This window comes from Suricata suricatta, chromosome 10 (genome assembly GCF_006229205.1).
Source record: "Suricata suricatta isolate VVHF042 chromosome 10, meerkat_22Aug2017_6uvM2_HiC, whole genome shotgun sequence".
Taxonomy (NCBI): domain Eukaryota; kingdom Metazoa; phylum Chordata; class Mammalia; order Carnivora; family Herpestidae; genus Suricata; species Suricata suricatta.
In genome coordinates this window covers 104,668,771-104,696,005 of record NC_043709.1, presented here as the reverse complement: position 1 = coordinate 104,696,005, position 27,235 = coordinate 104,668,771, and the positions used below count along the sequence as shown (strand labels likewise).

The 27,235-nt window shown below is 50.3% G+C and overlaps 1 protein-coding gene across 3 annotated transcripts in view; it reads left to right on the top strand.

Annotated features, from left to right (window-relative positions):
* Positions 1-27,235, top strand: part of MICAL3 (microtubule associated monooxygenase, calponin and LIM domain containing 3) — a 215,421-nt gene that overhangs the window by 174,423 nt on the left and 13,763 nt on the right. Inside the window, exons 27-37 of one of the 3 annotated variants that reach the window (XM_029953118.1) lie at positions 1,440-1,529; positions 3,564-3,701; positions 4,815-4,877; positions 8,483-8,596; positions 9,374-9,520; positions 9,968-10,050; positions 11,653-13,492; positions 14,011-14,105; positions 18,458-18,508; positions 19,840-19,950; positions 21,459-21,552. In XM_029953118.1, the coding sequence (XP_029808978.1) occupies positions 1,440-1,529; positions 3,564-3,701; positions 4,815-4,877; positions 8,483-8,596; positions 9,374-9,520; positions 9,968-10,050; positions 11,653-13,492; positions 14,011-14,105; positions 18,458-18,508; positions 19,840-19,950; positions 21,459-21,552 (2,826 nt within the window). The remainder of the gene's footprint in view (positions 1-1,439; positions 1,530-3,563; positions 3,702-4,814; positions 4,878-8,482; positions 8,597-9,373; positions 9,521-9,967; positions 10,051-11,652; positions 13,493-14,010; positions 14,106-18,457; positions 18,509-19,839; positions 19,951-21,458; positions 21,553-27,235) is intronic. The other 2 variants (XM_029953116.1, XM_029953117.1) reach the window with 2 other exon arrangements.

The window sequence follows — 27,235 nt, the reverse complement described above, 5'->3', positions numbered from 1 at the left end:
CACTGAGGAGGGGCTAGGCGCCCGCCAGACAGGGTTCATTCGGTCGATGACAGGTAGTAACATGTTTGGACCAGTGTCCTGAGACCGAGCATCAGCTCTAGTATTAAGTCACACTGGTTGGCTCTGAAATATTTTTCTGCCTTGGACTTGAAATATTTCAGTTCTGCCCCTGTCTCTGGCTGTGTGTGTTTTTGAATGATGAGGAAGCATTTGATCGGCCTCCTTTTTTGTGTCTAAGAGGGGGTCATTCTTTCCCTGCCCTGGCTGCACAGAGGTCTGGTGGGTGGGGAGGAAGAAACTAGGGCAGGTAGAGAGACTGGAGTCCACCCTGACGACGGTGCCATGTCAATTCACGGCCATGCTCTCTCTCCAGGGGACAGGGAGTGGAAGAGAAAGACATGGGCCTCTAAAGCACCAGTCCCTCCCAGCCGTGGTCAGAGGAGCACATTAGATTCTGGACAGCGCTGGGCCTCATAGGCTGGCACTAGCGTGCCCTGCTGCTGCTCCTGGAATTCGGTGTGCTGGGCTGCCCAGTCCTATCCCGCAGTCCGGCACGGGGCGGACCGCGTGCTGACCAGATGCTGAGCCCTTCGCAGAGCAGGTCCTGAGAGCTGTGTAGCCCCAAGACACTGCTGGGGCAGGGCAGGCAAGAAGGAAGCACAGCCTCTCCCTGCCCCCAAGGGGCCCAGCGCCAGTGGGGATGCCCAGAGGCAGGGCTCTTCCCCAGGCCCCTAAGGGGTTTCTCTAGACTTAGTTCTCCTGCACTCTCCCCTCCAAAGACAGAGGCTGGGGTGGGGCCTACAGAGGCAGCACTTGGTGGCCTGGCCCTTCCTCCTCCCCTGATGAGAAGTGAGTAAGGTCTGTGCCGGAAGGAGGCCAGGCCAGGAAGCTGGCACCTTGGGTTCTTTCCTCCATATCTGATGTGTGTGCAGAGCCGGGCTGGCCCAGGGCTGCCTCCGCGTCCCTGTCAGTCAGAGGTGGTCATTGTGCTCACGGCTCATCCAGGGGAAAGGTACTTTGTGTCTATCATTACCTCCATCTGGTGATTCACACTTTCAGTGACCTACAGCCCCAGACACAGCTTAGGGTCAGAGCCTGTGCCCTTTCCAGGAGACTTTAGCCCTGCTTTCCCTCATGCAGGCTTAATTTCTTGGATGTGGAACTAGCGTCAAAACCAAACCTGCAGGGAATGGGATTTAACTGGAGGAGTACATATCAACGAATTCAGTCGAACTCTGGGCCTTTGTTCCTAGACTGTGGTGTGTGTCTTTTGGGCAGTGGACTTCCATGGCTGTGTAGACAGTGACAGGATGTTATTGCCTTGCACCTGAAGATAACTCTTCTCTATTCTCTTTCCTCCCTTCCATTTTCTTTTCTCTTTATCCCCACATGGGATTCTTGATGCTGTGTTTGTGGGTGTCTGGCTCCCCCTGCTGTAGAAGGGGAGTATTGCCCCTGGGACAGAGAACGCCTGCAAGGCCAGTGGCTCCAGCATCTGTCAAAGGAAGAAGATGCGGGTACATGTAAAGGTACCCACTCTGCCCCTTGTCCACCTTCTACCCTGGCTCCCTAGCAGCCATCCAGAATTTGCCTTCAAGAGCAGGTCCCACATTAAAAGATCTGTGCTTCTTAAAGCTGCACGGACAGGCTTTGGCACGTACCTAGCTGGGCACCTATCCCTGGGCCCAGCCTTTGGGAATAGTCATGTACCAAATAGCATGTAAGACAAGCAGAGGCACGGGGAAGTCTGAGAGGACTCCAGTCTTAATGATTGTGGGCCCATCTAGGCCCCTTGTGTGCTTTGCTGTGAGTCCCCTCATCTAGCGAAGACTTGGCCTCTTGTAATGCCAAAAAATCATGGCATAGTCACAGCTGTCAAAAGTGGGGGAGCCGGCACAGGTGTTCTCACCAGCACAGGTACCCAGAACTTTCCTCCACTGTGCCTTGTAACATTTCTTTGTGAGAGGAGGACATGGTGGCTGCTAAGTCCCCAAGGCTACATTTATTAACAGGAAGCAGAACATTGTCCAGGGAGAAGAATGACTCTCTTCTCTTCATGGCTTAGAAGATGAAGAAAGGGTCTACATTTTTCTCTTTGATTTCCCTTCGTTAGTCATTTGACATTCAAGCTGGTGGGTAACTTTGCTGAGATTCAGCCCCGTCCAACACCGCAAAACCCAGTTGGCCCTAGAAAAACAAGTCTGTAGAGACCAGCAGCTCCGACATGAGAGTGCATGCAGGGCCCACCCACATTGAACATAGCATAGTGCCCACATCCGCGTTTGGCGATCTTACTGGTACTTTCTGTCCATATCACATTCCCTGTTGCTTAAAAACCAAGAGGTTGTATGATAGTGATGAGGCCAGAGCCAAATCGTCCAGTTACATAGTTGAGAATGGGCTCCCATCAGGAACACCAGACTCCTTCAGATCAGGTGGCACCTGCTCTTGCTGCTGAAAAGTCATCTTCCCTCCCAAAGTGCCCCCTCCCCCAAGTTGCTGGCTGTCCCTTTATTTTAACCCACCTGTACGGCATGGTCCAAGCACTGATTATAGGGAGCATACAGGGCAGAGGCTGCATGCATATCCTTCGGGCTCTGACAGCAGGAATAATCCGAAGGGCTGCTGGTGAGTTCTCATTTAGCTGAAGAGGCAGGTCTTCTGTCCAGAGGGAGCAGCGGCGCACCAAATGGGGTTTTCAGGAAAAGGGCTTCGACCTCAGAAAAAACAGAGAAGTAGTGTTCCATTCCTGCCCATGAACTCCCGAAGTCTTGGGACTTTACCAGGTAGAGCTCTGCTTCCTCTCCCAGCCCATTGCCTTCCCTTAGCTCCATTTTCTCCCCAGAGCTGTGCTCCTGCCGCAGGCCCGCATGCAACATGAGACCGATTAGGGAAGGAGGATTGTTTTTCTCTCTCTCCAGCTGCTAAACTCTGAAGTACCAACATAGTGCATTTCTGTCCTGCGTGAGTTAGGTGGTTCATGACAGAATGACACTGTCCCATCCATCTCTCCCTTGTCACTTGGCTTAAATCTCAAAGGAGAAGCTATCACCATGGCAGGTGACGGTAAGCACCGTGCTGTGTATCCTCAGAAGGGGCAGGAGCGAGGCATTCCTCAGGATCCCACGCTGCGCGGGCCAACAGCGCGTACTCATGACCCGGAGGGATGGCCCTTCAGAGGCCAGTTGTAACCTGCCCTTTTTTCTGACTTGGCATTGGGGTCCCTCATGCAGATGAGAGGAAAAGAGCATCAGAAAGGAGAGTTCTTTTGTTCAGAGTTGGGATGTCTGGTTCACTTCATTGAAATTAACAGTGTAAGTGAAACTTGAAACCGCAAAATCAAGTTGAACAAGTAGAAGTCATGTCTGTGTGCGCACGCGTGTGTATTCTCGATTTTTGCCTCTTTCTGATTCAAACTGATCTGGCAAATACAGTAACTTTTCTTTCTGTTTCCTTTCCTGTGGTGTTTTATCCCATCCTTCCCTTCACTGTTTATCTTCTGCTTCCTTCCTCCGTCATCTCTCCCTTCCTCATCTCCTCCACCTCTGACCCTGGGACCCTAGTTGGGAGCCAGAGGCTACAGCAGACCATAAATCCGGCTGACCCCTTGGAGATCCAGGCTGATGTGCACTGGACACATATTCGAGAGAGAGAGGAGGAGGAGCGAATGGTACCAACCTCTGAGTCCTCCACTTCTAGAGGTAACTGTTTCAAGATCCAAGGTCCTGATAAGTCCCTCAGAGCAGCTCTGTCCCTGTCTCCCTTCTCACTGCTGCAGAGGACCCTTCTGGTGGGGCCAAAACCATCAGGTTAATCAAAATGTTGATGTAAATCAACGAACCATTTTGTTTTCCGGTGTTAATCGTGACCACGGACCTTAACTTTTGTCTGAGGATATGTAAAGTTCTCTATGGGTTAAGAGGTTCTTTCTCCATGGATGCAAAATAGTAAAATGAACTTGACCCTGGGAAAACCAAGACTTTGCATTCTTTCCCCGTATTACTAGACAGGGTTACTCTGTCCACTTGGTAAAATGTACTGATGCTTTCCTCCTGTGTTGTGTCTGAGTGTGCGTGTTCGTTGGCAGGACTGGGTGGGGCAGTATATTTTGAACTGAAATGAGGTTTTAAGAGATTGATGTCAAGGAGGCCTTTAAAATAGCTAATGTACTACCAGCTCTAGGTTTTAGGTGATCTGGCCTGTGCTCCACAGTAGGGTGAAGATGAATACAAGCAATATAAAGGGAAAATTGGAGACAGCTGAGGGACGTGGCAGCTGCCGTGTCACTCTCCACACCTTTGACCTCAGCACACCCATCATCCAAATATGGAACCTTGCTGCCGTCAGTCCCTGTCTGTCACTCGTCTTCGTGTTTCCATTCAGGCCTCTTGGGGCCACGCACCTGCCTTCAGGAAATTTAGCCTTTGACGGGACATTTGACCCGCCCTGGCCCCAAATCTTCACCTCTAGGAAAGACCACCCTCTGTTAACTACTTTGGAGCAGTGTAACCATTCAGCGGAGTGAGGAGACCGGCCCTACTGACCAGGGACGTCCGACTGGCCTCCAGCACGGGGCAGCTCTGCAGCCTTGAGCCACTGTCAACCCTCCCTGTTTTCTCACCTTTTCTCATCCCGAACGCCCGTCATACAGGCTTACAGCGGGACTCTGACACCTCGTCGCTGCCGGACAAGCCTCTGGCTTAGAACATCTGTCAGACTCCCTTCTGTCTGGGGCTTTAGGAGGACCTCGACTCTCCTCCCTGCGAACATGCATCCCTGTGTAACTTTGTACCTATCGTCTGTTTTAAATTCAGTGCCTGACCTTCCTTCCATCCGCCGCGCAGCAGTGCAGGCCTGGCTGGAGACAGTCTCCGGAGGTAGTCTGGTGATATTTGTTCTTTCCCCACTCACCATAACCACTCTCTCGGCAGCTCTGCTGGTACCTTAACACTAGAATTCTGGACCTGCTGCTAGTGCATGCCACGGTCGGGGTGGGGGGGCACATGCATGCCTCACTCAGGCCGCCCGTTCTTGCATGGACCAGACACGCACCCCACGCCTTTCCGGGAAGGTCCGGAGGAGAGCAATAGCATAGACAGGACACAAACTTGTTTTTTATTCCTAAACATTGGGTACAGGCCAGAGCTAAAGGAACATCTTTAGCAGTGATTTCTACAGTCTGTATAAATTAAGTTGTGTAGCAACTGGGTGTGAAAGTGAATATTCTGCGAATCCGCCAAAGTGCAGAGCAGGAAATAGTCAGTACTCAGGGACTTGTGGAAGACTCCTCAGTGAAGAGTGGAGAACAGAGGGTTGGTGGAGGCTGTCCTGCTAACAGTAGAGGGACAGGCTGCGTATAACTCAGTGTAGCATCCACTGGGTCTTCGTACTGACGTGCGGGGTGTCTGTAAATACTTCGGCCAAGAGATAGCTGAGAAACCTTGGTTGTCCTTCCTAAACTTTTCTGGATAGATATTCCTCAGCACAGGGTGATGGCAGTTCTCGACAGGGGGCAGGCAGTTCTTTGCATTGTAGGATATTTGAAAAAAAAATTAATGTTTTTTTTTTTTTTTATCTCTCAGAGAGAGAGGAAGAGAGAGAGGGAGACACAGATTCTGAAGCAGTCTCCGAGCTCTGAGCTGTGTGCACACAGCCCAGTGCAGGGCTCGAACTCACAAACCATGAGATCATGACCTGAGCCGAAGTCAGACACTTAACCGACTGAGCCACCCAGGGGCCCCTCCACTGCAGGACATTTAACTTCCTTGGCCTCTGCCCTCAAAATGTCGTCAGCCATGCAGCCTCTACTCCCACCCTGGCCATCAAGGCAACAACCAAAAATACCCTACATAGTGTCAAATACTACTTAAAGAAGGGCAGCGTTGCCCCTTGATTGAGAACTGTGGTCCTGTGGTTGCTTCTGGGATGGGTAGGATTGGAGCTCACGGATCTTTACCACCAGCCTCTTACCAGCCGGTCCCATTGACCTGACACACAGCAGAAGAAAAGGACACAGGCACACAAGTCAGGTAGTACCTTCACAGAGTCATAGGGGGAGCTGATTTGCTGCCCATCTCTCCTCATTAGTCAGTCGTGTCTCCCAGGATGGTTGGACAAGGCTGAGGTGTCAGGACTTCCCAGCTGGCAGCTGAAATAAACCAGAAGCTAAGTATGTCTGTGATTCCCAGCTTCCATAGTGTGTGGCAGCTTCTAGCACTCTGCCCTCCATCTTAACCTGGATTTAATCTCCCAATTCCATCCCTCAAGCTGCGTTTCTCCAGCCTCTGCTGCTGCTGCATTGATATTTCTCACTTGTTTGTTTTTTAATGTATGTGACAATTGTTCCTTTCAAGGTACTCCCAAGGACTGTAGTCTTGCTACTCTTCTGACTCTACAACAGACATTTCTTAGTAGCAACTCCCAGTTGGAGAACCGTGTGAGGCCAAGCGACCGGGGCTGGGGTTGGGCTGACCTGGGACAGTGTGGCTTGAACAGTGTGGTCGTGTTTGTGCCCACATCCTGCGCTCTGTCTGACAGAAGTACAGATTGCCATCTTGCTGCCCAGCCACTCACTCATCCATTGGAGCATGCGTGTTGAGCATGGTGGGCCCCCAACAGGATGAGCCCAGGCTCCATTTCCACTGGGTTGGGGTGACTCCCAGAGGAGAAGGATTCTGGGGGAAGAGAGGTGCCTGTCCAGCCTCTTCAGAAATGGTGTCATCCAGATGGGAAGCTCAGGTTTGAGAAGGCACAGAGACTTTTGTTTGTTCCTAAGAAATCTCACTTCCTGGTGTTTCGTGAACTGAAACAGCAAAGTTCTCATGCAAAGGTTTTAAATGTGTGGAAATAATTGAGTAGTTTTACCCCTAATATTTTCCCCAACAAATGCCACCATCACAGGAAAGCATCTTGGCATTACTCTGATATCCCAAAAAGAAGAGTGATATTAACTATTTGCCAGCCTAGAACTTACTCTGGAATTCTCCCATCTTTCCCTGGAGTCCATTGCAAACCTATTTTGTATGGTTCTCCAAAATTAGATGCAAGTCGTCACCTTATTTTTATAAGCTGAGTATACAAAAGGAGTGGGAAGTTAATTATACAGTTTAAGGAGTTCGTTTTTAATATTTATTTATTTTAAGAGAGACCACATGTGCATGCAAGCAGGGGAGAGCAGACAGAGAAGGAGAGAGGATCCCAAGCAGGGTCCACACTGTCAGCACAGAGCCCAGTGCAGGACTCAATCCTTAAGGTGCCAGGGATGCAGATTCATGAGACTGGACAATGAGGAGAGGGCCCAGCCATTACATGGCCTCTCACTGTGGGACAGCGTTTTAAAAAGTCTACGGAGTTGTGCCACAGCTAGTGCCTCTGCCGTCCACCCGCCCTTGGCTTTGATCCTGTGGCTCTTGCACATGCAAATCTAAGCGTGACCCCTCTTCCTGAAGCGAGAATCTTTAGGAGTGATATGAGAGTGGCTGTGCTTCGGAGCTTGGAAGAAACCCTGGGGACCCCTGACAGATGGGTCCTTCGGTCCCAAGTAACAGCGGGACCTCACAGCATCCTCTAAAGCAGCACACAGTGCTTTCCTAATTGCTTTCTCTTACTCCAGACTGTTAGTGTGAGTTCTAAGTGTGCAGAGGTTGGGAACAGGTCTGACTTTGCGTGTGTGTATGTGCCTGTGTGTGTGTGTGTCTGTGTTTAGGGGCTGGTTCCTCCTGAAAAAAGTGAAGTTGATGAGTGCCTTCCCTTGTCCAGCACTGAAGGGCTGGTCTCGCATCTAGACAGTGAACTTTACATATCCCCTCATCCCCTCCTTCATGCCTTAAAAAAAAAACATTTCTCTAAATTGTCCCAAGAGATGTCACTTCTGCCTGTTGAAAGGAGAGGTGAGTGCCCTCAAGGGTCCTGTTGGTCCCTCATCTGACAGTGACTTCACCTGCACACAGCACTGCAGCTGCCCCACGCAGCCGTGTGGCCCTGAGCGAATCCCCTAACTGGCCTCGGCTTCCCCGCAAGCCCTCTGAGTGATTGCTGTGAGGAGTAAATGGCTCATGGCCTGTGAAGCGGTCCAGACTGCTGGCACCTGAGCTGTCATGGCTGCTGGGCCTGCCGGAGCCGCGTTTTCCCCTCTGCCCTTCTCACCCTGAGGCGCTTACAGCAGCCCCAGGAGAAGAGGGGAGACCAGAGCTGAAGCTGCTCTTCCTCTTCCATTGGGCCCTGCTGGCGTCGAGCAGTGCTGGTCCCGGGTGCTAAGGAAGAGCCCCAGGCCCTCACTAGCACCCACGCCGCTTGTAACGCCCCCAAGGGTGACTGACTTCCACCTTGGGGTCCAAATCCAGACAGTTCACAGTCCATCTCCCCACCTCTCCTCATGGTCTTCACACTGCAGCCCTGGAAAGACCACCACCTGCACAGGCAGCCTCTGTCTGTCTGTCTGTCTGTCCTTTCCTTCCTTCCTTTGAACGTTTCTGCTTTACAGTCCCATTTGATGAGAATGACCTGGAGGAAGATGTGGACTCGGAGCCAGCAGAGATAGAAGGGGAGGCGGCGGAGAATGGGGACACAGGGGACACTGGTGCTGAGCTGGATGATGGTACGGGGGACCCCAGAGCCTCCCCTCTCCACTGTGCTGACCACTCTTCCCCACTGTGTGACTGGAACTCAGGAAAGATAACATACATTGAAGCAAAAGCAAGGCACTCTGAAGAAGTGGCCATTAGGTCTCCTGGTTGTGTTCCTTGGTCTGCTGCTAACTTGAATGTGTGTCATTCCCCGCGTCAGCCACCACGCAGCATAGCCTGTGTTCGTTTTGTTGTGGTTGAGAAACTGAACAGATTGGGTGCTTTATACAAGGGCCTTTATCCAGTGGGCCCTCTGAAAGGTAGCTACAAAGGAGATGATATTTTAAGAATTATAGGCTGGTTGGTTGGGGAAAAGTGGGCAGAGACTAGCCTGGGAGAAATGACAAGAGTCCAGGCAAGACTGTGAGGGACACAGACCTCACTGTGGTGCTGGGGGGAACAGACCCGTGGTGAGTCCGTGAAGTAAGGTCTGCCCTTCACAGGCTCACCTACTGTGTTTCTTTCTGTTGTGGTCCATCAGGTGCTTCTTGTGTATTTGAAAAGGAAATGGAGCCCTACAGGCTCTGATGGGAGCACCATGTTGCAAGGGCAACAATAAGGCACTTTTGGCTGAGTCTCAGAAGCTCGGTAGGGACCAGTAGGCAGGGCCCAGCTGGGAAATGGAACCAAGTCCAGACATCAAGCAGTGGGGCTGTAGTTGATGAGCTGGCGGCTTTCTGGGGCCAGCAGGAGACTGGTAAAGAAGCAGGGCCCCACTCAAGTGCCGCTCTGTCCCTTCCCTCTGCCAGATCAGCACTGGTCTGATGATATCCCATCAGATGCCGAAACGGAGCTTCGCCTGCAACACCAGGCAGTGGTGGAGGCCGAGCTGGAGCTGAGGGTGTCGGAAAACGAGGAGGAGCAACCCGCCACCACACCAGGGCACCAAGAGAGAGGTAAGTCTGTGGTCTTGGCAGAAACTGCTTCCAGAATTCCCGTGGGGAGTCTGCAAGGACAGGGGCAGCACCAAGGACACAGGTCATCGGAGCAGAGCCAGTGCACTGCACAGCAGCCTCGAAATGGGAGACAGCTCTCCCTGTGGTCTTCTTTCCCCCTTCCCTCTGCACAGACCCTGCATATGGCTTTGGCTAATGGGCCCTTTCTGTGTGTGCTCTGGAGCTATGAAAGGGTAGAAGGTACGTCCCCAAGCTTTGGCCACATCGCACAGGTGAAAAAAAGCCTATACTTCTGAAACGGGCAGAGATGGCATCCAGGGACATTCTGGGAAAGCACTTTCTTTCTGCTGGCCAATAGTGACCCCCCTGCAGAGCTGGCTGGAAAGGAGCCCTCAGCGGGAAGTGTGGGGGGTTGTTTCCTCTTATAAATCCTGTGTCTATTCTCAGGTCCCACCCAAGTCCCCAGCCTTCCCCGGTCCCCTGAGGAGCAAGCTGGTCTGCTCTCCCCCGGCCACAGCCCTGTGGCAGAGGTAAGGACTTGGGGTGTACTGTGGGTTACAGAACTGATGGGATCCTGAGTGGACATATTAATTCTCTCATCTTGGGCCCTTGGTGTGAACCCATTTTTTGGTTTTTGTACTAGGTGAGGCTGCTGCAAACAGGCGTGGCCTTGGGGTTCTAGCTCAGTCCTCATCATGTGGACAAGGCAGTCTGGACAGCAGCTCCCTAACCCTGCGCTGTGCCAGTTCCAGACCTGAGCATTCCCACTGTGTCACTCTGTCATGTCCACATACCATCTCATTTTAAAAGCAACTTTAATAAGCTGCCGAAATAGCTCAGTTGGGAAAGCGTTAGACTGAAAAGCAACTTTAAGTTAAAGCAGTAATTTTTGTGGAGTCATTGGTTTGATGACAGATGCATTTGTTTCTTAGTGTTAGGTCAAAATGAATATGACTTAAAGTTTACAATAGTCATCCAGAGGAGTCTGGGTGGCTCAGCTGGTTAAGGATCCGACTCTTGACTTTGGCTCAGGTCATAATCTCATGGTTCGTGAGATCCAGCCCCACATCAGGCTCTGTGCTGACAGCATGGAGCCTGCTTTGGATTCTCTCTCTCTCTCTCTCTCTCTCTCTCTCTCTCTCTCTCTCTCTCCCTTTCTCCCTCCCTCCCTCCCTCCCTCTCCTCCCTCTTCCATTCTCTTTCTCTCTCAAATACATAAATAAACTTTAAAAATATATATGTATTCACTCAGATTACAAGTGGTATATGAGCCACGCATTGGAGAATGCTATGTAAATAGATCGCAACAGTATGTCCTGTGGAACATGTTTTGGGAAATGTTGTCTGGAAGACAGATCCGGGAGGGAGGCCAAACTCAAAACCTGGGTTCATTTGATTTGGTCTTTGAGATTCTAGGAAGCAAGATGAATCTGGTAATTTCATCTATGAAACTGTAGCTTTACTGGGACTTGCGGGTGGGATGATGAAAGGATTCCTGCAGAAATGTCTGGATCTTTGAGCTTCCTGGGAAGAATGATTTGTTGTGTAGACTATAAAAGATAGCCATTTGGGGGTTCCTGGATAGCTCAGTCGGTTGAACACCTGACTCTTGATTTCAGCACAGGTCATGAACCCAGGGTCATGACCTTGCATTGGGCTCTGCACTGAGCATGGAGCCTGCTTAAGATTTTCTCTATCCCTCCCTCCCTCTCTTCCTCTCCCCCTGCTGTCTCTCTCTCTCTCAAATAAAAAACTTAAAAATTTAAATTTAAAAATAACTGTTTTAAATCTTAAAGTGTTGGCCCCTATTTTCATACATCAGAGATCTTGAGCTCTTGGCATCAGTAGCCAGGAGTGATCTTTTAGTGTGCTTTGGCCGGTGTCCACACAAAGAATATAGGGTGTGTCTGAAAGCTGAGTCTCTTCAACTTTTAAGTAGAGTGCTTTTAAAAATGAACAAATAAAGCAGAAAGGGAGAAAGTTTCTTTTGGAGCCATTTGGACAACAACCTAAAAGGCAGAGAGAGGAGTTTTTTTCACAAACATAGGCCCTTTGAGAGAGAACTCCCCAAAAGGTCTCTGCTGACCATTAAACCCTACCTTCTAAGCAGCTTCTATCTTCCTTTTCTGTAGGGGACCCGAATCCCACTTGCCTCTGTGAAATTGCCCAAGGAGAACCTTTTCCCTGAGCCTTTGCTCCCCAAGGAGAAGCCCAAAGAAGAAGCATCCAGTGATGAGAGAGCTCTGCACTCTCCTGTCCGATCACAGCCAGTGGCTCTGCCAGAAGCCAGGACACCTACCCCCCCAGTTAGTTCACAGCACCTGTCACCGTTGGCCACCTCCACTCCCACCACTACCCAGCTCCCCATTTGCTCCCAGCCCCAGCCTTCCTCTGAGGCCGTTGTCCCATCCCCCACCAAGTCGCCCATATGCTTCCAGCCCATTCCAGCCAAAACCCCCATCCCCCTGGCTCCCCTCCCCTTGAAGACCCAAGAGGACACCAAGGACAGATTGGGCAGCCCTCTTGCTGTGGATGAAACCCTTAAGCGGAATGACCTGGTGGCAGAGTTCTGGATGAAGAGCGCCGAGATCCGCCGTAGCCTCGGACTCACACCCGTGGATCGGAGCAAGGTGTCCGAGTCCAGCTTCCCCTCGCCCGCCTTTAAACCAGTGTCCCTAAAATCCTATTCAGTTGAGAAGTCTCCTCAGGGTGAGGGGCTCCAGCTTCTAAAACCTCCAGCTGTTCCTAAGAGGCTGGGCCTGCCGAAGTCAGATGGTGACCAGCCCTCGCTGCCAACCCCCAAGTCCCCATCTGACAGAGAGCTGAAAAGCTCCCATGAGGAGAGGAGAGACCTGTCAAGCAGCTCTGGGTTGGGCCTTCATGGGAGCTCCTCTAATATGAAGACCTTGGGCAGCCAGAGCTTCAACACCTCAGACTCCACCATGCTCACTCCTCCTTCAAGCCCACCCCCGCCCCCACCCCAGAATGAGGAGCCCGCAACTCTTCGAAGGAAGCCATATTTGACTTATGAGCATAAGGAGACGGAGCCCAAGGCCTCAGTGATCCCACCCCCACCACCTGCATCCTTTATGAGGGCCCCCCGAGAGCCTGCCCAGCCCCCTCGAGAGGAGGTGCGGAAGTCATTTGTGGAGAGCGTGGACGAGATCCCCTTTGCTGATGACGTGGAGGACACCTATGATGACAAGACAGAGGACTCGAGTCTGCAGGAGAAGTTCTTCACACCCCCCTCCTGCTGGTCCCGCACCGAGAGGCCCCTCCACCCACCCCTAGCCAAGGAGAATGGTAGGTTGCCTACTCTGGAGAGTGGGGTCCAACCACAGAAGAGGGGCCTGCCCTTAGTCTCTCCAGAAGCCAAGGAGCTGGCTGAGGAGCGCATGCGAGCCAGGGAGAAGTCTGTGAAGAGCCAGGCGTTGAGAGACGCCATGGCCAAGCAGCTGAGTAGGATGAAGGAGATGGAGATGGCGGCTGGGACCTCCAGGCCCCCAGGAGGCACCTCCCGCAAAGCCTCCTCATTTCCCTCCAAGGGCAAAGAACTCGGCCCCGAGTCCCCTAAACGCCCAGTTCTCAAAGGCCCCGGGGAGCCCACCCTGAAGCACGAAGCCACTAGTGAGGAGGTCCTCTCCCCTCCGTCGGACTCGGGGGGCCCAGATGGTTCAGTCACCTCATCTGAGGGCTCCAGTGGGAAGAGCAAGAAGAGATCGTCACTCTTCTCCCCCCGCAGAAACAAGAAAGAGAAGAAGTCCAAAGGTGAGGGCCGGCCCCCAGAGAAACCCAGCCCAAACCTTCTGGAGGAAGCAGCTGCCAAGCCCAAGTCCTTGTGGAAGTCAGTCTTTTCTGGGTATAAGAAGGACAAGAAGAAGAAGGGTGATGACAAGTCCTGTTCCAGCACCCCTTCCAGTGGTGCCACTGTGGACTCCAGCAAGCACAGGATGCCTCCTGTCGTGAGAGCAGGTACGTCAGCACCCAGGGACCCCTCCTGGGGCAGGGCATAAGGTGTGTGTTCTCAACCATTGGTTCTTCTCTTAAGATCCATTTCCTCATGCCACTTTCCCAAGGGTCCTTAGGAGCAATGCCAACGGGGTGAGGGAGAAGGAAACTGAACCATGAGTTCACACAGCATATTCCATGTGATAGACTAATTCTAAAACCCAGCTTGAAACTGAGTAAGGGAGGCTCGAGAGGTCTGTGCACTTCCTCAAGTCATCGCCCCAGAGGAGGGCCTGATTCTGAGCAAGGCAGAGCGCAGCACTGCTGGTAGTAACCAGACGCGCCTCTGTTCAGTGTTAATACTGCCCCTGCCAGCCCAGGTGCCAGCCTCCAGGCTCCTGGCTCCCCAGTGTGGGTTTAGAGCCACTCAGACTGGAAAGAAATCGAATCTGTACCCCACTCCCCTGGGCGGCTCCTGTGAACGTAGACATCAAGAAAGCACTGTGGTGTCCTCGATTTGCCTCTTCTTTCCATCCCATTAGAGCTGCAGCTGCGGCGCCAGTTGAGTTTCTCAGAGGACTCTGACCTCTCCAGTGACGACATCCTTGAGAGGTCCTCCCAGAAGTCCAGGCGAGAGGTATGTAGGCCCCCTCAGTAGCGGGGCTTCAGATGGGGTCAAGGACTTGACTCTGGTCCTCTGTGTAGTATTGGTCTTCAGTGAGGTGGAAGAAAGGGAAAGCACATCTCAAGCCCGGGGTGGAAAGTGAGCACCCTCCTCTGGTCTCCCAGCAAACACACAGCTGACTCCTGAGCCCAGCCCATCTCCAAGTAAGAGACACACACAGGGAGCTCTTCTCTTGGGTTTTTTCAGGGACCGGCTGGGGCTTATTTGCCTCAATGGCAAGAGTTCCTGTGTTTAGCTCTTGGGAAGAAGACAGAGACATTCGACACTCAGAAATTCACTAAATCTTTAGCAAGCAGCTGGCATTGTCCATTTGTTCTTTTGTCCTTAGAAATCCCGTGTGGAATAGCATCCACCAATACCCAGAGTGACAAGAATAGGGTTGTTTGTGCCTCACATTCTGGTGGAGGCTGGGACAGGTATGACCGGGTTTAGGCATCTCTAGGTGGAGGCTAAGTCACCCCCGGCCTTGTATGTTTGTGGGTCAGAGAGGAATTTTTGCTATAAAAGCTGCAGGAAACTGACCTAGGTTCTGTGCTGAGTTGGGCACTGTGGAATCCGACTTGGTCCCTCTTACTACAGGCTTAGATGATGTGGCCATTCACGTCTCCTGAGAAGCAAAACCTCAATATGGAACGCTCCGTCATCACTAGCCCCCTTGGATATTCAATCTTTTGATTTCCAAGGGCTTTTGTAGCTCCATGTAGATACAGTGAAGTTGGAGGAGGGAGAGCGATTGGAGAAGTTCTAACAGGGCTTCTGTCTCACAGAGACAGCAGTGGGGCGGGGACTATGATCCTGAAAGGCCTGGGCAGCACACGGGTGGTTGAAGTGCTCCATCTCCATTGTCTGGCTCTGGGACACACACTCACCTTCTTGTCCCAGGTGATAGGCCAGCTACCTTGAGCTCCCTTTTCTGAATGAAAAATTTCCCCAGAAATTTTCTTTCGTTTTCCTGCTTTAGCTTCCATCCTTGAAAATACACAGTACCTGCTCTCACTCAGCCTGACCCCACACCATGGTGGCATTCTGGTCAACATTTCCTAGGTTCAGCGTGGTCTTGAGTATTCTCTTCTTGCCTACAGAGAATACTCATGTACCTTCTTTACAAGGCTTCCCAGGGCTTGGATTTGGGTCTGCCCTCTCTGTTGACTTCCAGGGCGTTGCCAGGGCAGACCTGAGCCCTACACATGCCTGTTCAGCAAAGATTACTTCTGCAGCCCTTTCCTGTTCCCCTCTCCCCAGCCCAATCCAGCTTCTAGCAACTTGGACAACTGGAAGAAACCCACCTTTTGGTTCTCCTCTCATTATTGGTCTGTTGGCCTCCCTTGGCCATGCCAGCCGCTTACCTATCCATTCTCCTTAGAAGTATACCTAAATGGCCAGGCCTCTCATCCTGCTCTCCATGTGCAGAGCCAACTTCTACCTGTCCCAACTGAGCCAGCACTGACAGCACTGAACTATTGGGACCTGTGTGCCTTCTCTCCTGCAGGGACCTGACTTCATGTACCTCCTATCAAGTGCTTTCCCAGGCAGTAGTATTGATCCTGGGATTGGAACTAAGAGCCACTTCTGGATATGCACATGGGTCCTTCAACAGGTCCTGACACTGGGGACTGGCACTGCCATAGGGAGGTTTGGCGGGGGGGGGGGGGGGGGGGGGGGGGGGGGGGGGGGGGGGGGGGGGGGGGGGGGGGGGGTCCATGAAGACCAAGGTCCAAGGTTCACTTTGCTTCCATGCAGACGTTCAGCCAGTTTGTCTCCTGTTGGTCAGAAACTCCCATCTGTGGTCAGTCTCTCCACTGTTTCTCTATTAATTAATGAGACATCCTGGCAGAATGCAGAGTAGCAGCCTGCCCAAGCTGGCTATGCCAAGGCCATCTTCTTGATAATACATATTACTGACAACAGCCTCTCCTGGGGCCTTACTGGCCCCATCGGGAGCTCTTCCCCTTCTACATGAACGAGTCATGGACCCCACTCCTAAAACTCCAGAATCAGAGGCCTTGGGGCTTCACGTTCCATATGTGCCCCACAGAGGCAGAGTCATTTGCTGTAGGCAAGCAGAGAATACTCAAGACAAAGCTGAGCCTAGGAAATGTTGACCAGAATCCCACCATGGTGTGGGGTTGGGCTAAGTGAGAGCAGGTACTGTGTATTTTCTAGGATGGAAGCTAAAGCAGGAAAACAACAAAAACAGCCATACAGAACACTTTGGAATAATTAAGTGAATTTGATCATGGATGGTATAATATGTGTAGATAGACAATGTTACCACATTAATGCTAAGTTCCTTGTAAGGCATTAAGGTACTCTAGTCATGTAGGAAAAATCTTTTCTAAGAAGAACATGCTAAAATTTGTAGGCATAAAAAATGCCTGTAAATGATTTTTTTAAAGATATGTATAAAGATGATATATATCAAATATATGGCAAAACACTAACATTTAGCAAATCTGGGCTAAGGGGTTTATTGTCCTCTTTCAACTTTTCCAAGGTTTGAAAATTTTCAGAGCAGGAAGTGAGGGGAGAGGGGTTACCAAAAGGGACAGTGTGGCTGAAATTGACTCAGGAAGGAGCATCTTACTGACACGCCTGACCCGAGCAGCTGTGCCCACACGGTTGGGGGAAGTGGTTCCTCTTGCGTCATAGACCCAATCTCTGAGTCAGACGTCTGTGAAACAAGTACCTGAGTTTTTCTTCATTTCAAAAAAAGAAAAATCCAAACTGAAACGAAAACTAACTTATTTTTATTTAAAATGCTTATATAGAAAAATTAAGATAATACAGATCAAATGCATCACTTACAACCCAACCAGCCAAAAGTAGTTCACGTCTACCTCTTTCCTTTGCCTCAGTCTGATTTTACATACAAATGGCGCACTGCATCTTGGTCACTGTAGCCTAGCCACGGGCGTGTGCATTTGCGCTGGGTCAGGCCAACCTCTTTCATAGCAGAAGCTTCTGTGGCTGGCCTCCTTTTCTCAGCACACCACAGATGCATTGTGATTTCGCTCCTGTAGTTGCTGCCCCTGCCCAGTTGGTACCTGTCCTCTCCTGCCAGAAATCAGTAGGCGACTGCCCCCACTCCCTTCACTTGGTACACCAGCCACAGGTCCAGATGCTAAGTGCTGTTCCTTGTGGTTGTGGTTACATAGTTGCTGTGGACTGGTTCACATGCTGCTCGGGGAAATTCTATGTCTTCTGTGTTTTTAACGGACTTGTTATAATGAGATTCATCCTCTCCCTCTGGTTTGTGGCAGAGAAGAATCAGTCTGAGGCAGGACATACATGCTCAAAATTCATTGTCACTGATAGGAGGCAGACCCATTCTGCTCTGGGCCACTGTGCTCTTGAAATGTAGTCCCCACTAGACTGGTCCCCACTGATGCACAGAGAAGCAGCAGGAAGAAGGGGGTTGCAGTCCCTCCTAAGCTCTCAGAATCTCTCGTCTGCAGCATCCAGAGCTCCGGGCTCCTCTCCCCTCCCTTGCTCCCTTACTGCCTCTTAGCCACTTGTCGGAGCTGGTGAGGCGGCAAAAGCGCAGGTGTAATGAACCTGAGGTCTTGGCAGCGCTGCTCAAGGTTCAGTGGAGAAGAGGTTGCATTCACCGGCATAGGTGCCTGACATATTTCTGGTGACTATCAGTTATTTATGCTATTTGAGGTCCTTTTCAAGCTATATAATCAAGAAGTGGCCTCCACCCCCATCTAGGACTTCTGGGTGGTCCCCTGGAAACCCACCTGGCCCTGTTCAAGAACACTGCTGGAAGAGAGCCTTTTGGAAGAGAATAGGTTTTATACTCAGTTTGCCCTATATCTGTGGTCTGTGTCCCTGGCAACAGGAATTTCCCACCACCTGTCCCCCTCCACCCCCCTCCATAACACTGAGCTGAAAGAAATAGTCTAAATTTCCACAAGCAAATGGGCTACTGAAGGAGAAGTAGTATCTATACCCATATATTTAAACAGTTTTGGTTTATTATACACGAGGGAGAGTGAAAAGAGAACAGAGATTTGGGGCATAGTGAGGAAGAAGCTGTCTTCTCAGTAGAAAAGTGAAGCCAGGCCTTATTCAAATCCGGGGTTCACGGAGACTCTGCTGCTGGGATCTATATATACTCAGGTTCCTCACTTACGCAGTCCTGTGTGACACTGTGGAAAATAATCATGTGTTTTAAGTCTTTAGTCTTGTGTGTTTGTTTTAAACTTCTAACTGATTTTGCTCCATATCTGTGTTCTAGTTTTAATTTTTTAATTGTTATTATTACTATTCTGTTTTGTTTTCTGTTGCCATCCCCTTAAAAGTTGATTTATGTACCACACGCCTTGGCATTCAGGAGATCATATGCATCAAAGGTAGTGTCTCATTCCCATGGCTGGTCATTGTTGCATGCGTGTCTGTGATTAACCGCCTGGAGCAGCCCCCAGCCCCGGCCCTCCAGCCTCATCCTCACTAACTGTTCACACATGCATGGAGCAGTAGCAAACACTGGCAGCAGAAATGTCTTTAGCTGTGTCATGATGGAGGAAGGTGAGGCCCCCTGCTCTTCACTGGCTGGAGTGCATGTGATAATTTCACTCCAGGGCTGCCCTTTGGGACTGGGCACCCCAGGAATCGGGAATTCACGAGCCATCAGCCCCATGACCTGCAAGGTGAAATGCTTAGAGCTCTAGAATGCCACAATGATCACTTGCACTCTTAAAATAAAGATTATGAGACTATACTCGTGAGTGGAATTTGGAAGTCCTTTTAAAGTCTATCAAAGTCTCTCTTTTTCTTCCCTTGGAGGAAATAAGATGATGTTAGGAATAGAAGCAGATCCTCCCCCTCCCCCCAGCATGTGCCTCTTGGTGGTTGCTCGGTGTTTACTCCAGGCACCTGACGCTGTCTTGTGCCCTCGGAGCCCACATTCACAGGTGGGGTTGCTCAGGCAGTTGTGTCTGTGGATTTGTCCTCGATTTGTCCTGTTGCCTTCTCAGGACTTGACGGCACTGGCTGCAACCGCCCTGCCAGACCATTTCCTCCCTCCCTCTCAGTGGCCCAGTGCTCATCTGTGCAGACCCTGGAGTCAGTCCGTGTTCACCTCCACATCTCCCTTCACACTGTATTACTTTGGGGTTCACTCAGACTGAAAATGGAAGCATCCCAATTTTCTCTACTTCAGATGTTACTTCTTAAAGAACCTTAGAAATATCACTCATCCGAAGAAGGTGGCATTTGATACTAAACAAGAAAATCCTGATTTTTCTTTTTCCTTTCCCTGTCTGCCTCCTACAAGCAGGAGGCTTGGGGAATTAATTACCATATTTTTACCCCCAGAAAATCTTAAAAAGACCAGACATCCTAATGTGGGAAACAGGTGATCTCTGTGGTAAAGGAGCATGTGGTCCTCAGTCAGTCCCCACTCATCCCTGTCACGGCGGGGAGGTATCTCACTTATAGAGCTTTAGCCGTGCCCTGTAGCATTTAGGGCTCCAGCAAGGAGGAGTGTCAGCAAAGCCTCTGGCCAAGCTGCAGCCTGGAAATCTGCACGCACCTCACGGCCCCTTGTCTACCCCATGGGCACTCTTGCAGAAGGCCAGCTGCAACCTAGGGACAGTGCTCACTGTGCAGCCTGCCAACCAGCACTCAAACCTGTGCCCGGCCTGGTGCACCTGACTTAGGAAACCTCTCTCATTCTCTGCAGCCAAGAACATACACAGAGGAGGAACTGAACGCCAAGCTGACCCGGCGTGTGCAGAAGGCGGCCAGGAGGCAGGCCAAGCAGGAGGAACTGAAACGGCTGCACCGAGCTCAGGTACAGTCCCCACAGGGGCCACACTCTGAGCAGGAAAGAGCATCCTCCTCTCTAACATGCTTGTCCTTGTCCACGACAAGGGAGGGTACAGAGGACGGAGCAGAGGTAGATGGGGTGTCCCTGATAACTGAGAGAACAGCCCGAAAGTCTTGGGCTAAAAGCCTCTGGCTCGATGCAACTATAGAAGCCTCATTTTTGTGGAGTAATTTGTAGAAAGGGAAGAGCCATGCTTTGAGTTTCCTAAATTCCTTGCTCTGGAGTAATCATTGTAAAGTCAGCTAGTTCCGTTGTAAAAGCTGTTATCAAGAGGCGACCTGGCAGCCTCTGAAGGGCGGGGCTTCCAGGTCAGAGCCATCCTCCAGGCGTCAGTCTGTCTTCAGGCCTCACAGATCCTAGACCATTCTAGATTTTCTTCACGGAACATTGCTTCTCGGCCTTTTGGCTAATATCAAGTGTAGATTTTCTTCACGGAACAAAAGATAATTTTTTATACATATACTATATACATAAATATAGTATAGTTTTTAAAATGAGAGGCACCTGGGTGGCCCAGTCAGTTGAGTGTCCAACTTCAACTAAGGTCATGATCTCATGGTTCGTGGGTTCAAGCCCCACTTTGGGCTTTGCGCTGACAGTGCTGAGCCTGCTTCAGATTCTCTGTTTCCCCCCCCCTCTCTGTCCCTCCCTTGCTTGCCCTCTCACTCTTTCTCTCTCTCAAAAATAAACACACGTTAAAAAATTTTTTAATGAAATTTTATATATATAGTTGTATTCATACAACAATGAGAAACATTATCAGCAAACCAACCAAATACCAACAAAGATATACCTTTGAATTCCGTGGTTAGCAAGCATCACAACCACTAATCTTTTAGTCCTTTTCTTGAACATTATTCTGTATCCACATTCTCTTCATTGATTGGATCCCCGGATTTTATCTAATTTTCTGCGTGACACTCTCCAGATACACGCCATTGGCTGCTGCTGGGTTGAGTGTCCTTCTAGTAACCATGAGTGGTCCCTATGGAGCACAGAGAAACTTCTCACTGTGTGCTTCTACACAGATTCTGGCACATTACTCCATTCTAGATTTTTTTTTTTAATCTTGTAGAGACAGGATTTCTGCAGTACTCTCCAAGAATGCCTTCTAATGCTTTAGCAACCTCACCATTAGCAAGGTCGTACTTAGGCTGCAGAATTTCAGTCCTTCATGCAGGAGCTTAATCCACTCCTATCTTTGAAGTGCCCTGCAGAGGGCTGGTCGCTTCTTTAACGTGCATCCACATGCTCTGGTGCTTACTAATGACAGGCCCTGGTCTGCATAGTTAACAAGGAGATTCGAGGTAGGTGGTCGTCACACCACACTCTGGGCATACTGCCCATAGACTGAAGCCTTTCCAACTTTTGGACCTAATTTGTTTTTCTCCCTGTTTATCTTTAGTTGTCTTCCTGAAAGTTAGGAGGCGAGACAGAAAGTTGGGTACTTACACCGTTCTGTTTTCCCATAGATTATCCAGCGGCAGCTGGAGCAGGTGGAGGAGAAGCAGAGGCAGCTGGAGGAGAGAGGGGTTGCCGTGGAAAAGGCGCTCCGTGGTGAAGCAGGTATTGTCTGGGTCTCCTTTGTGAGGAGGTTTGTTCCTAAAGGAAAGTCCTCAGGCCCACCCGTCCCATGGAAGGCTAGTTTTGTGTCACCTCATCTGGAATTCAGCTTCTTTTCCAGCAGGGTTCTCTGGGGCCCTTCATCACTGAGACTGGGGCTTCCTATTAAGCAAAGGAAAAGAAAAGCATCTCTGTTTGGGACTGCCCCAAGGCCTGGACTTGTTCTTCCGCCCTGTCTGAGGGCTTGCCATTTATCTGTAGAGCAGACTCTCCGTCCACTTCATTTGTTGGTGGCAGGCACTGGGCCTCCTCCTCCTCTCTTCCTCTTCCTTTCCCACCCCATCGTTTTCGCTAGAAGAAAATAACTGGGAACGAGGGAAACTGTACCACAAGGAGCCATCACAGAACTGCACGAGTAGGGCCCCCAGCCTGCTCCCCACATGCCACCTCCAGTCTTTAGCTCTCTGGGCTCCCTGTCCTGCTCAGACTGCACAGACAGGAGGGCACGTGCCCCACGGAGCCCTCACCACCTCCTGTGTGTGGAGTGCACAGGTCTCCCAGTGTGCTGGTCACTCAGGGCAGGGTGCACGGGCTCAGGGGACGGTGGCCAGCCAGCACAGAGTAGACACTGGGAAATGGCTGTGAGGACCACGTGCTCAGTGGCTGCCATCCCCAGGGAAGAGAGCTGTGGGACGTAGTGCAGTCAACCCACCGTTCATCCAAGGAGCCTGTGAGGTGGATTCAGCACAGTTGGGCACACAGAAAGCAAGGAAGGACTGGAGTCATCCGGTGCCAAGGGCCCAGGAAGAAGCCCTATTGGTTCAGGACCTTGAAACCACTGAGCCAATCCCAACTCTAGCCCCAACTCAGGCATGGAGTGACTGATCTGTGTTTTCTCAAGAGCCCAGTCTCTGAGTGGGGAAACCTCCATCTCCTTGTAGAGAGTGCAGGCCTCCAGCATTCAAGTTGGGAGGCTAGGGATGAAGAAAGGCAGGGACCTAACTTTGCAGTAACCGCTTACTCCTTACTCCAGCATGGCAGAAGGGCAGGGGTAGTGCATCTCCTGGTGGGCAGACTCTCTGTAAACTGAAGCAAACCGGTAAGAGGCAGCCAGGAACGGGACCAGCTGCTGCCATGTGATCTTGCTGAGCTGACCTAACAGTATGTGCCTGATGTCAGGTTGAATTCACAGGGTTCTGTAGGCCCAAAGTTCATGTGGGGGTGCCCGTCAGGGTTCAGGCATAGAAGTAGATCTTTCCAGGCCCTTCGAGGCCGAGAAATTGCAGCTGAACAGTCGATTCAGTGATGACCTTCGGGTGAAGAGATGGGATGGGGCAGAATGATGAGGATGTGTTCTCAGTTTTGTGCCTTACCTGATGCTGGAGTCGCTGCTTGAAGGCTAGGCCACCAAATGAAATGCAAAAACTTGAACCACTGAGCAGCCAGTCAGCCAGAAGCCTGGGACATGTGACTGTGAGGCAAGCACTGGCCCCTGTGTCAAGGAGTGGAGATTTGTGTTCACCTGAAATGGTCTCCAAGCTTCCAAATGAAGCTGTGAGGTCCCCCACCATTTTGTTTTGGCTCCCTGCTCTGCATGCGCTAACTTGGCCTCCTCAGTAAAGCCTGCCCACCGAGCCCAGCAGAGGTGCCCTGCACCAGCTGTAACAAGACTCCCAGGGCCCTACCGTCACTGCTTTCTCTTCCTGCAGATGTCAGGAGGGAGCCTTGGCCCACCTTCACTCTTTCCTATCCTTTCCCACAGGTTACTTCTGCCAGTATGGAACATGAAGGATAGATCTTCCAACATGTAGTCAGAATAACTCAGCAAGCATGTGCACCTCCATTTCATTGTTGGCATAAGTCCTCAAGGAAGACAGTCTCTGCCTTCTCCTCACGGGGTTCTGAAGTTCAAGTGGGCCACCCCAGGGTTGATGGTTTCTGTAAAGCACCTATCAGATGCCATGCAGTTTGAGTCTGTGGCCTTGCTTCAGTATTTCTGTAACAGGCCATATTATTCAAGTTGCTGGGTAGAAAAATCTACCCTAGACGGTGGGCATGGGAGATTGCCCAAGTTCTCCCTTCCAGTTAATTAGGTAATTACCTTTTCATAAAAATATACAACCAGGATTTCATCTAAGTCAATGGTTTTCAAACTTGTTTTTTTAGCAGCAGAACCCTTTATAGAAGCCAAATTATAAGTTAAAGTTTACATCAAAAAGGATGTTGATAAGCTCCAATTTGGAAATACCGGTTATAGTAGAGAACTCCAGTCATCAGAGGCCTCCGCATGCAGTTCGTCCCCGGGGCCCAGTGGACAGAGCATCCTGACACCCAGGGGGAGTTGCTGTGAGTGGGGACCGTGTTTTAGCGGTTCACAAGGGCGTCTCAGGATGTGTGCAGTTGAAATCACCTCCGTGCTAGAAGCCGAAGGTGGAGCAGTAGGAATTGTTTTCACAGTTGAATCACTAACAAATCTGACAGCAGCTCCTATTTCTTATAAGGAGTAGACCTCAGAGAAAAAGCCTCCAAGCATGTGGTCAACACAAAAGCCAACTCTGCTGTGGTATCATGGCATGGATGTCGCCGTCCTAGAGGACCTCACTGACAGGAGCTGCTCTGGAGGCTGGGTCTCACGGAGTGATGGCTCCCCCGGGTGCTCTCCTGGACTCTACTTGCAGGCCAGAATTTAAGTAAATATGTCAGATATCCTCTTCCCTAACACATTTTCAGCAGGGACAGATACTTGCACACAGAGGGCAGAAGAAACTTGGTCCTGAGAGCCTCACAAAAAACAGTTTACCTGAGAGCACAGATTGATGGCCTGTTAACAAATGGCCTTCAGTGGGTGCTAAAGTTGGCATATCAGGCTTCTGAATGTGGTGTGTCTTGTGTAAGTTTGAACGGAGTTCAAAGTATTTGTGAATCCGTTAGTGGAAGACCACTTGAAGAACCGTAGGGTCTCACAGAACAGTTTGAAAACCATTGTTCTAGTCCAAACTCTTGTAAGCAAAGCTTTATCAAAACACCATCATCCAAATACATATTTATCCTCTTTTTAAAGGCAGGCTTTGGGAGCTCCATTGGGAGAACTCTCCATGGTGCATTTAGGAAATTCTCAAGATATAGTAGCTCCTACCATCAGAATATATTTCCAAACATACTTTTCTTATTTTTAAACACATCGCTTCCAAGGCTCACCTCTTGTTGGAAATCTCAGTGGGCCCTGATCTTACTTGGCAGAGCTCATCTTTGAGGCTGAACTGTGAACATTGGCTGTCCTTTTTCTCCTGCTTCTGCATTGCATCCCTCTTGTTAGTCTGCTTGCTCCTGGCTGAGTCCTTAAGGAGACAGTGTCCCCTGAGAATGGTAGTTTGGAGTCTTCTAGCCGTGCTAGTTCACCCCTTCCCTGAGGGTCCTGCCATCCTGATGGGCTCAGGCCTCCATAGCTCTCTGACGGGGTCTGAGTGTTAGCCAGGCTGCCCTTCCAGAGAAGAGATCTGCTACCGACCTGCTATCCTGTTGATCTCAACTGGTCTAAGGCTCACGTACATCTGGGCCACAAGGGTTAGGCGAAGAGCCTTCAAGTCTCGGGCCCGTGTGATTTCTAGTGCAGAGCACCTGAGAAACCCTTTTTGTTTCTGGAACTGTGATTCAAATATAAACCACTGAATCAGCCTTGAGCATGAGTTGAAAAGCCATTCCAAGATTACATGTTGCTTTCTGCTTTGTCCATTCTTAAAGGGGAAACCCTTGTGTAGAACAAAAGGCTGCCAGGATCAGCATTCAGACTGAGAGATTTGGAGGCAAAGGGGAACACGTAGCAGCTGACTTTGGTTGGACTCTGCATTTGTTTATGGTTCTGGGAGCATGAGGACCGCACACCTAGGCCCAGGCCCTCTGAAGTGCCCAGTCTCTGCATCTCAGGCACATGAAGAACGTCACATCCATGCTGCACAGCCACGTGGAGCTGAAAGGCAAGGAGTGCCTGTGGCCAGCGGACCTCCAGGAGCCCTAGGGGCAAATAGTCACGGTTCATTGCCTGCTTTTAAAAAGAAGCCTGCCTGAAGTTCAGAAGAAACAGGATCCATCTGAAACCTATCCAGTGAAAGTGGTTCTGCAAAGAGTTTGATAGGCTCACCAGTAGGGTCACAGGTGAATTCTTGGGAGAGCTCTGCCTGCCTTTAAACCTAAGGATTGGTGGCCTTGCAGAGCTGTTTTAGGATGTTAATATCTTGCCTTCAACCCCTCAGCCTGGGGCATCTAAAGTTCGGTAAAAAAGGCAGTAAGGAGCCCCTGATCTGCCCTGGATTTTTTAAAAAATCTTAGATGCAGTTGTCTCAGCAGGGTCAGGATTCCCGGCAAGGCCAAGGCCTTCTGCTCTGTCTTAACTGATCAGAGGTCTAAACAGTAATCACATTGCTAATTGGCTATTAATGGTATCACTTGTGGTTTTTAGTTAAGCACTCCCTCCCACCACCAGGAAGTATACAGCTACAGCACGTGTGTATATGTAATGTACTTACAGAGAGATGCATGCTCTCCAGCTGTTCTCCTCGCCCTCTTGCTATACCATACCTCTGTGTGTTTCTTATACTTCCTGTCATTGATTGCTTTGGGTATGGGGGCACAGGAGGGTTATCTGATCCAATAACTCTCTCTTCACCAATTCCTTGTTGTAGACTATTGGGGAGAGTCTTATTACAGTGACCTCATCGACTTGCATCTGGGTGGTATGTATAGCAGCATCTGTTGCTGACACTAACCCTGCTGACACCCTCTCCCCACCCGCTCGTCCCAGTCCCTGCTCACCAACAACAAGAAGAATCAACCTGATAACCCAGTGACAGAAGCACAGGCCCTTTTCCAGCTCATAATGGAGCTTGCTGGAGTCCACGCACATACATACTCTAGGAAGATCTGAGGTAGCCTTTGCTGCCCCCGGTTACTCTAATTTTTTATAATAAAAGTTCACCTACCCTTCTCCATCAACCTCACATCTGCATCCTGGTCCCTCTAATACTGTCTAGTTGTTTGACAGTAGTAACACACATGCATATGCCTTCACATGTGCGCACGCGCACACACACACACACACACACACACACACACACACACACTTTCTCTCTCCCTCCCCAACATGCCCTGTGCCCTGAATCTCATTCTCGTTGCTTACATGTAGGTTTCATATTCACCAGGAATCTCACTGCCAATCACACTCAAGAACCAAACATGTAAAGTACCCATTTTCATTAGGCTGTGTTCGTATTTCCCCTAACAGAGCCAAGTTGAATGGAAAAAGATTCAGTTGTGATTTCTGCCCAGATTCTCTGACCTTGAGGCTGTGTTGACAGATGCCTACAATAATGTCCCTCCCTCGTTCCATGTGTCGTGGAACTTACTTAGCAGTTCTTTTCAGTGAAGATAGGAAAAGACTAAGGCGGCAATTCTCAAAGCCTGGCCTCTGGACCAGCAGCATCAGCAACATCACTTGGGCGCTTACTAGAAGTGCCGGTTCCTAACCCCTATCCCAGACCATCTGAATCAGAAACTCTAGAGGTGAGGAGTGGTCTGTGTTTCAACAAACCTTCCAAGTGATTCTCATGCCCTAAAGCAAGAGAACCACCACCTTAAAGGAATTCACAATTTTTGATGTCTTGACTGTACAAAGCTCACCATTTGTATTTGA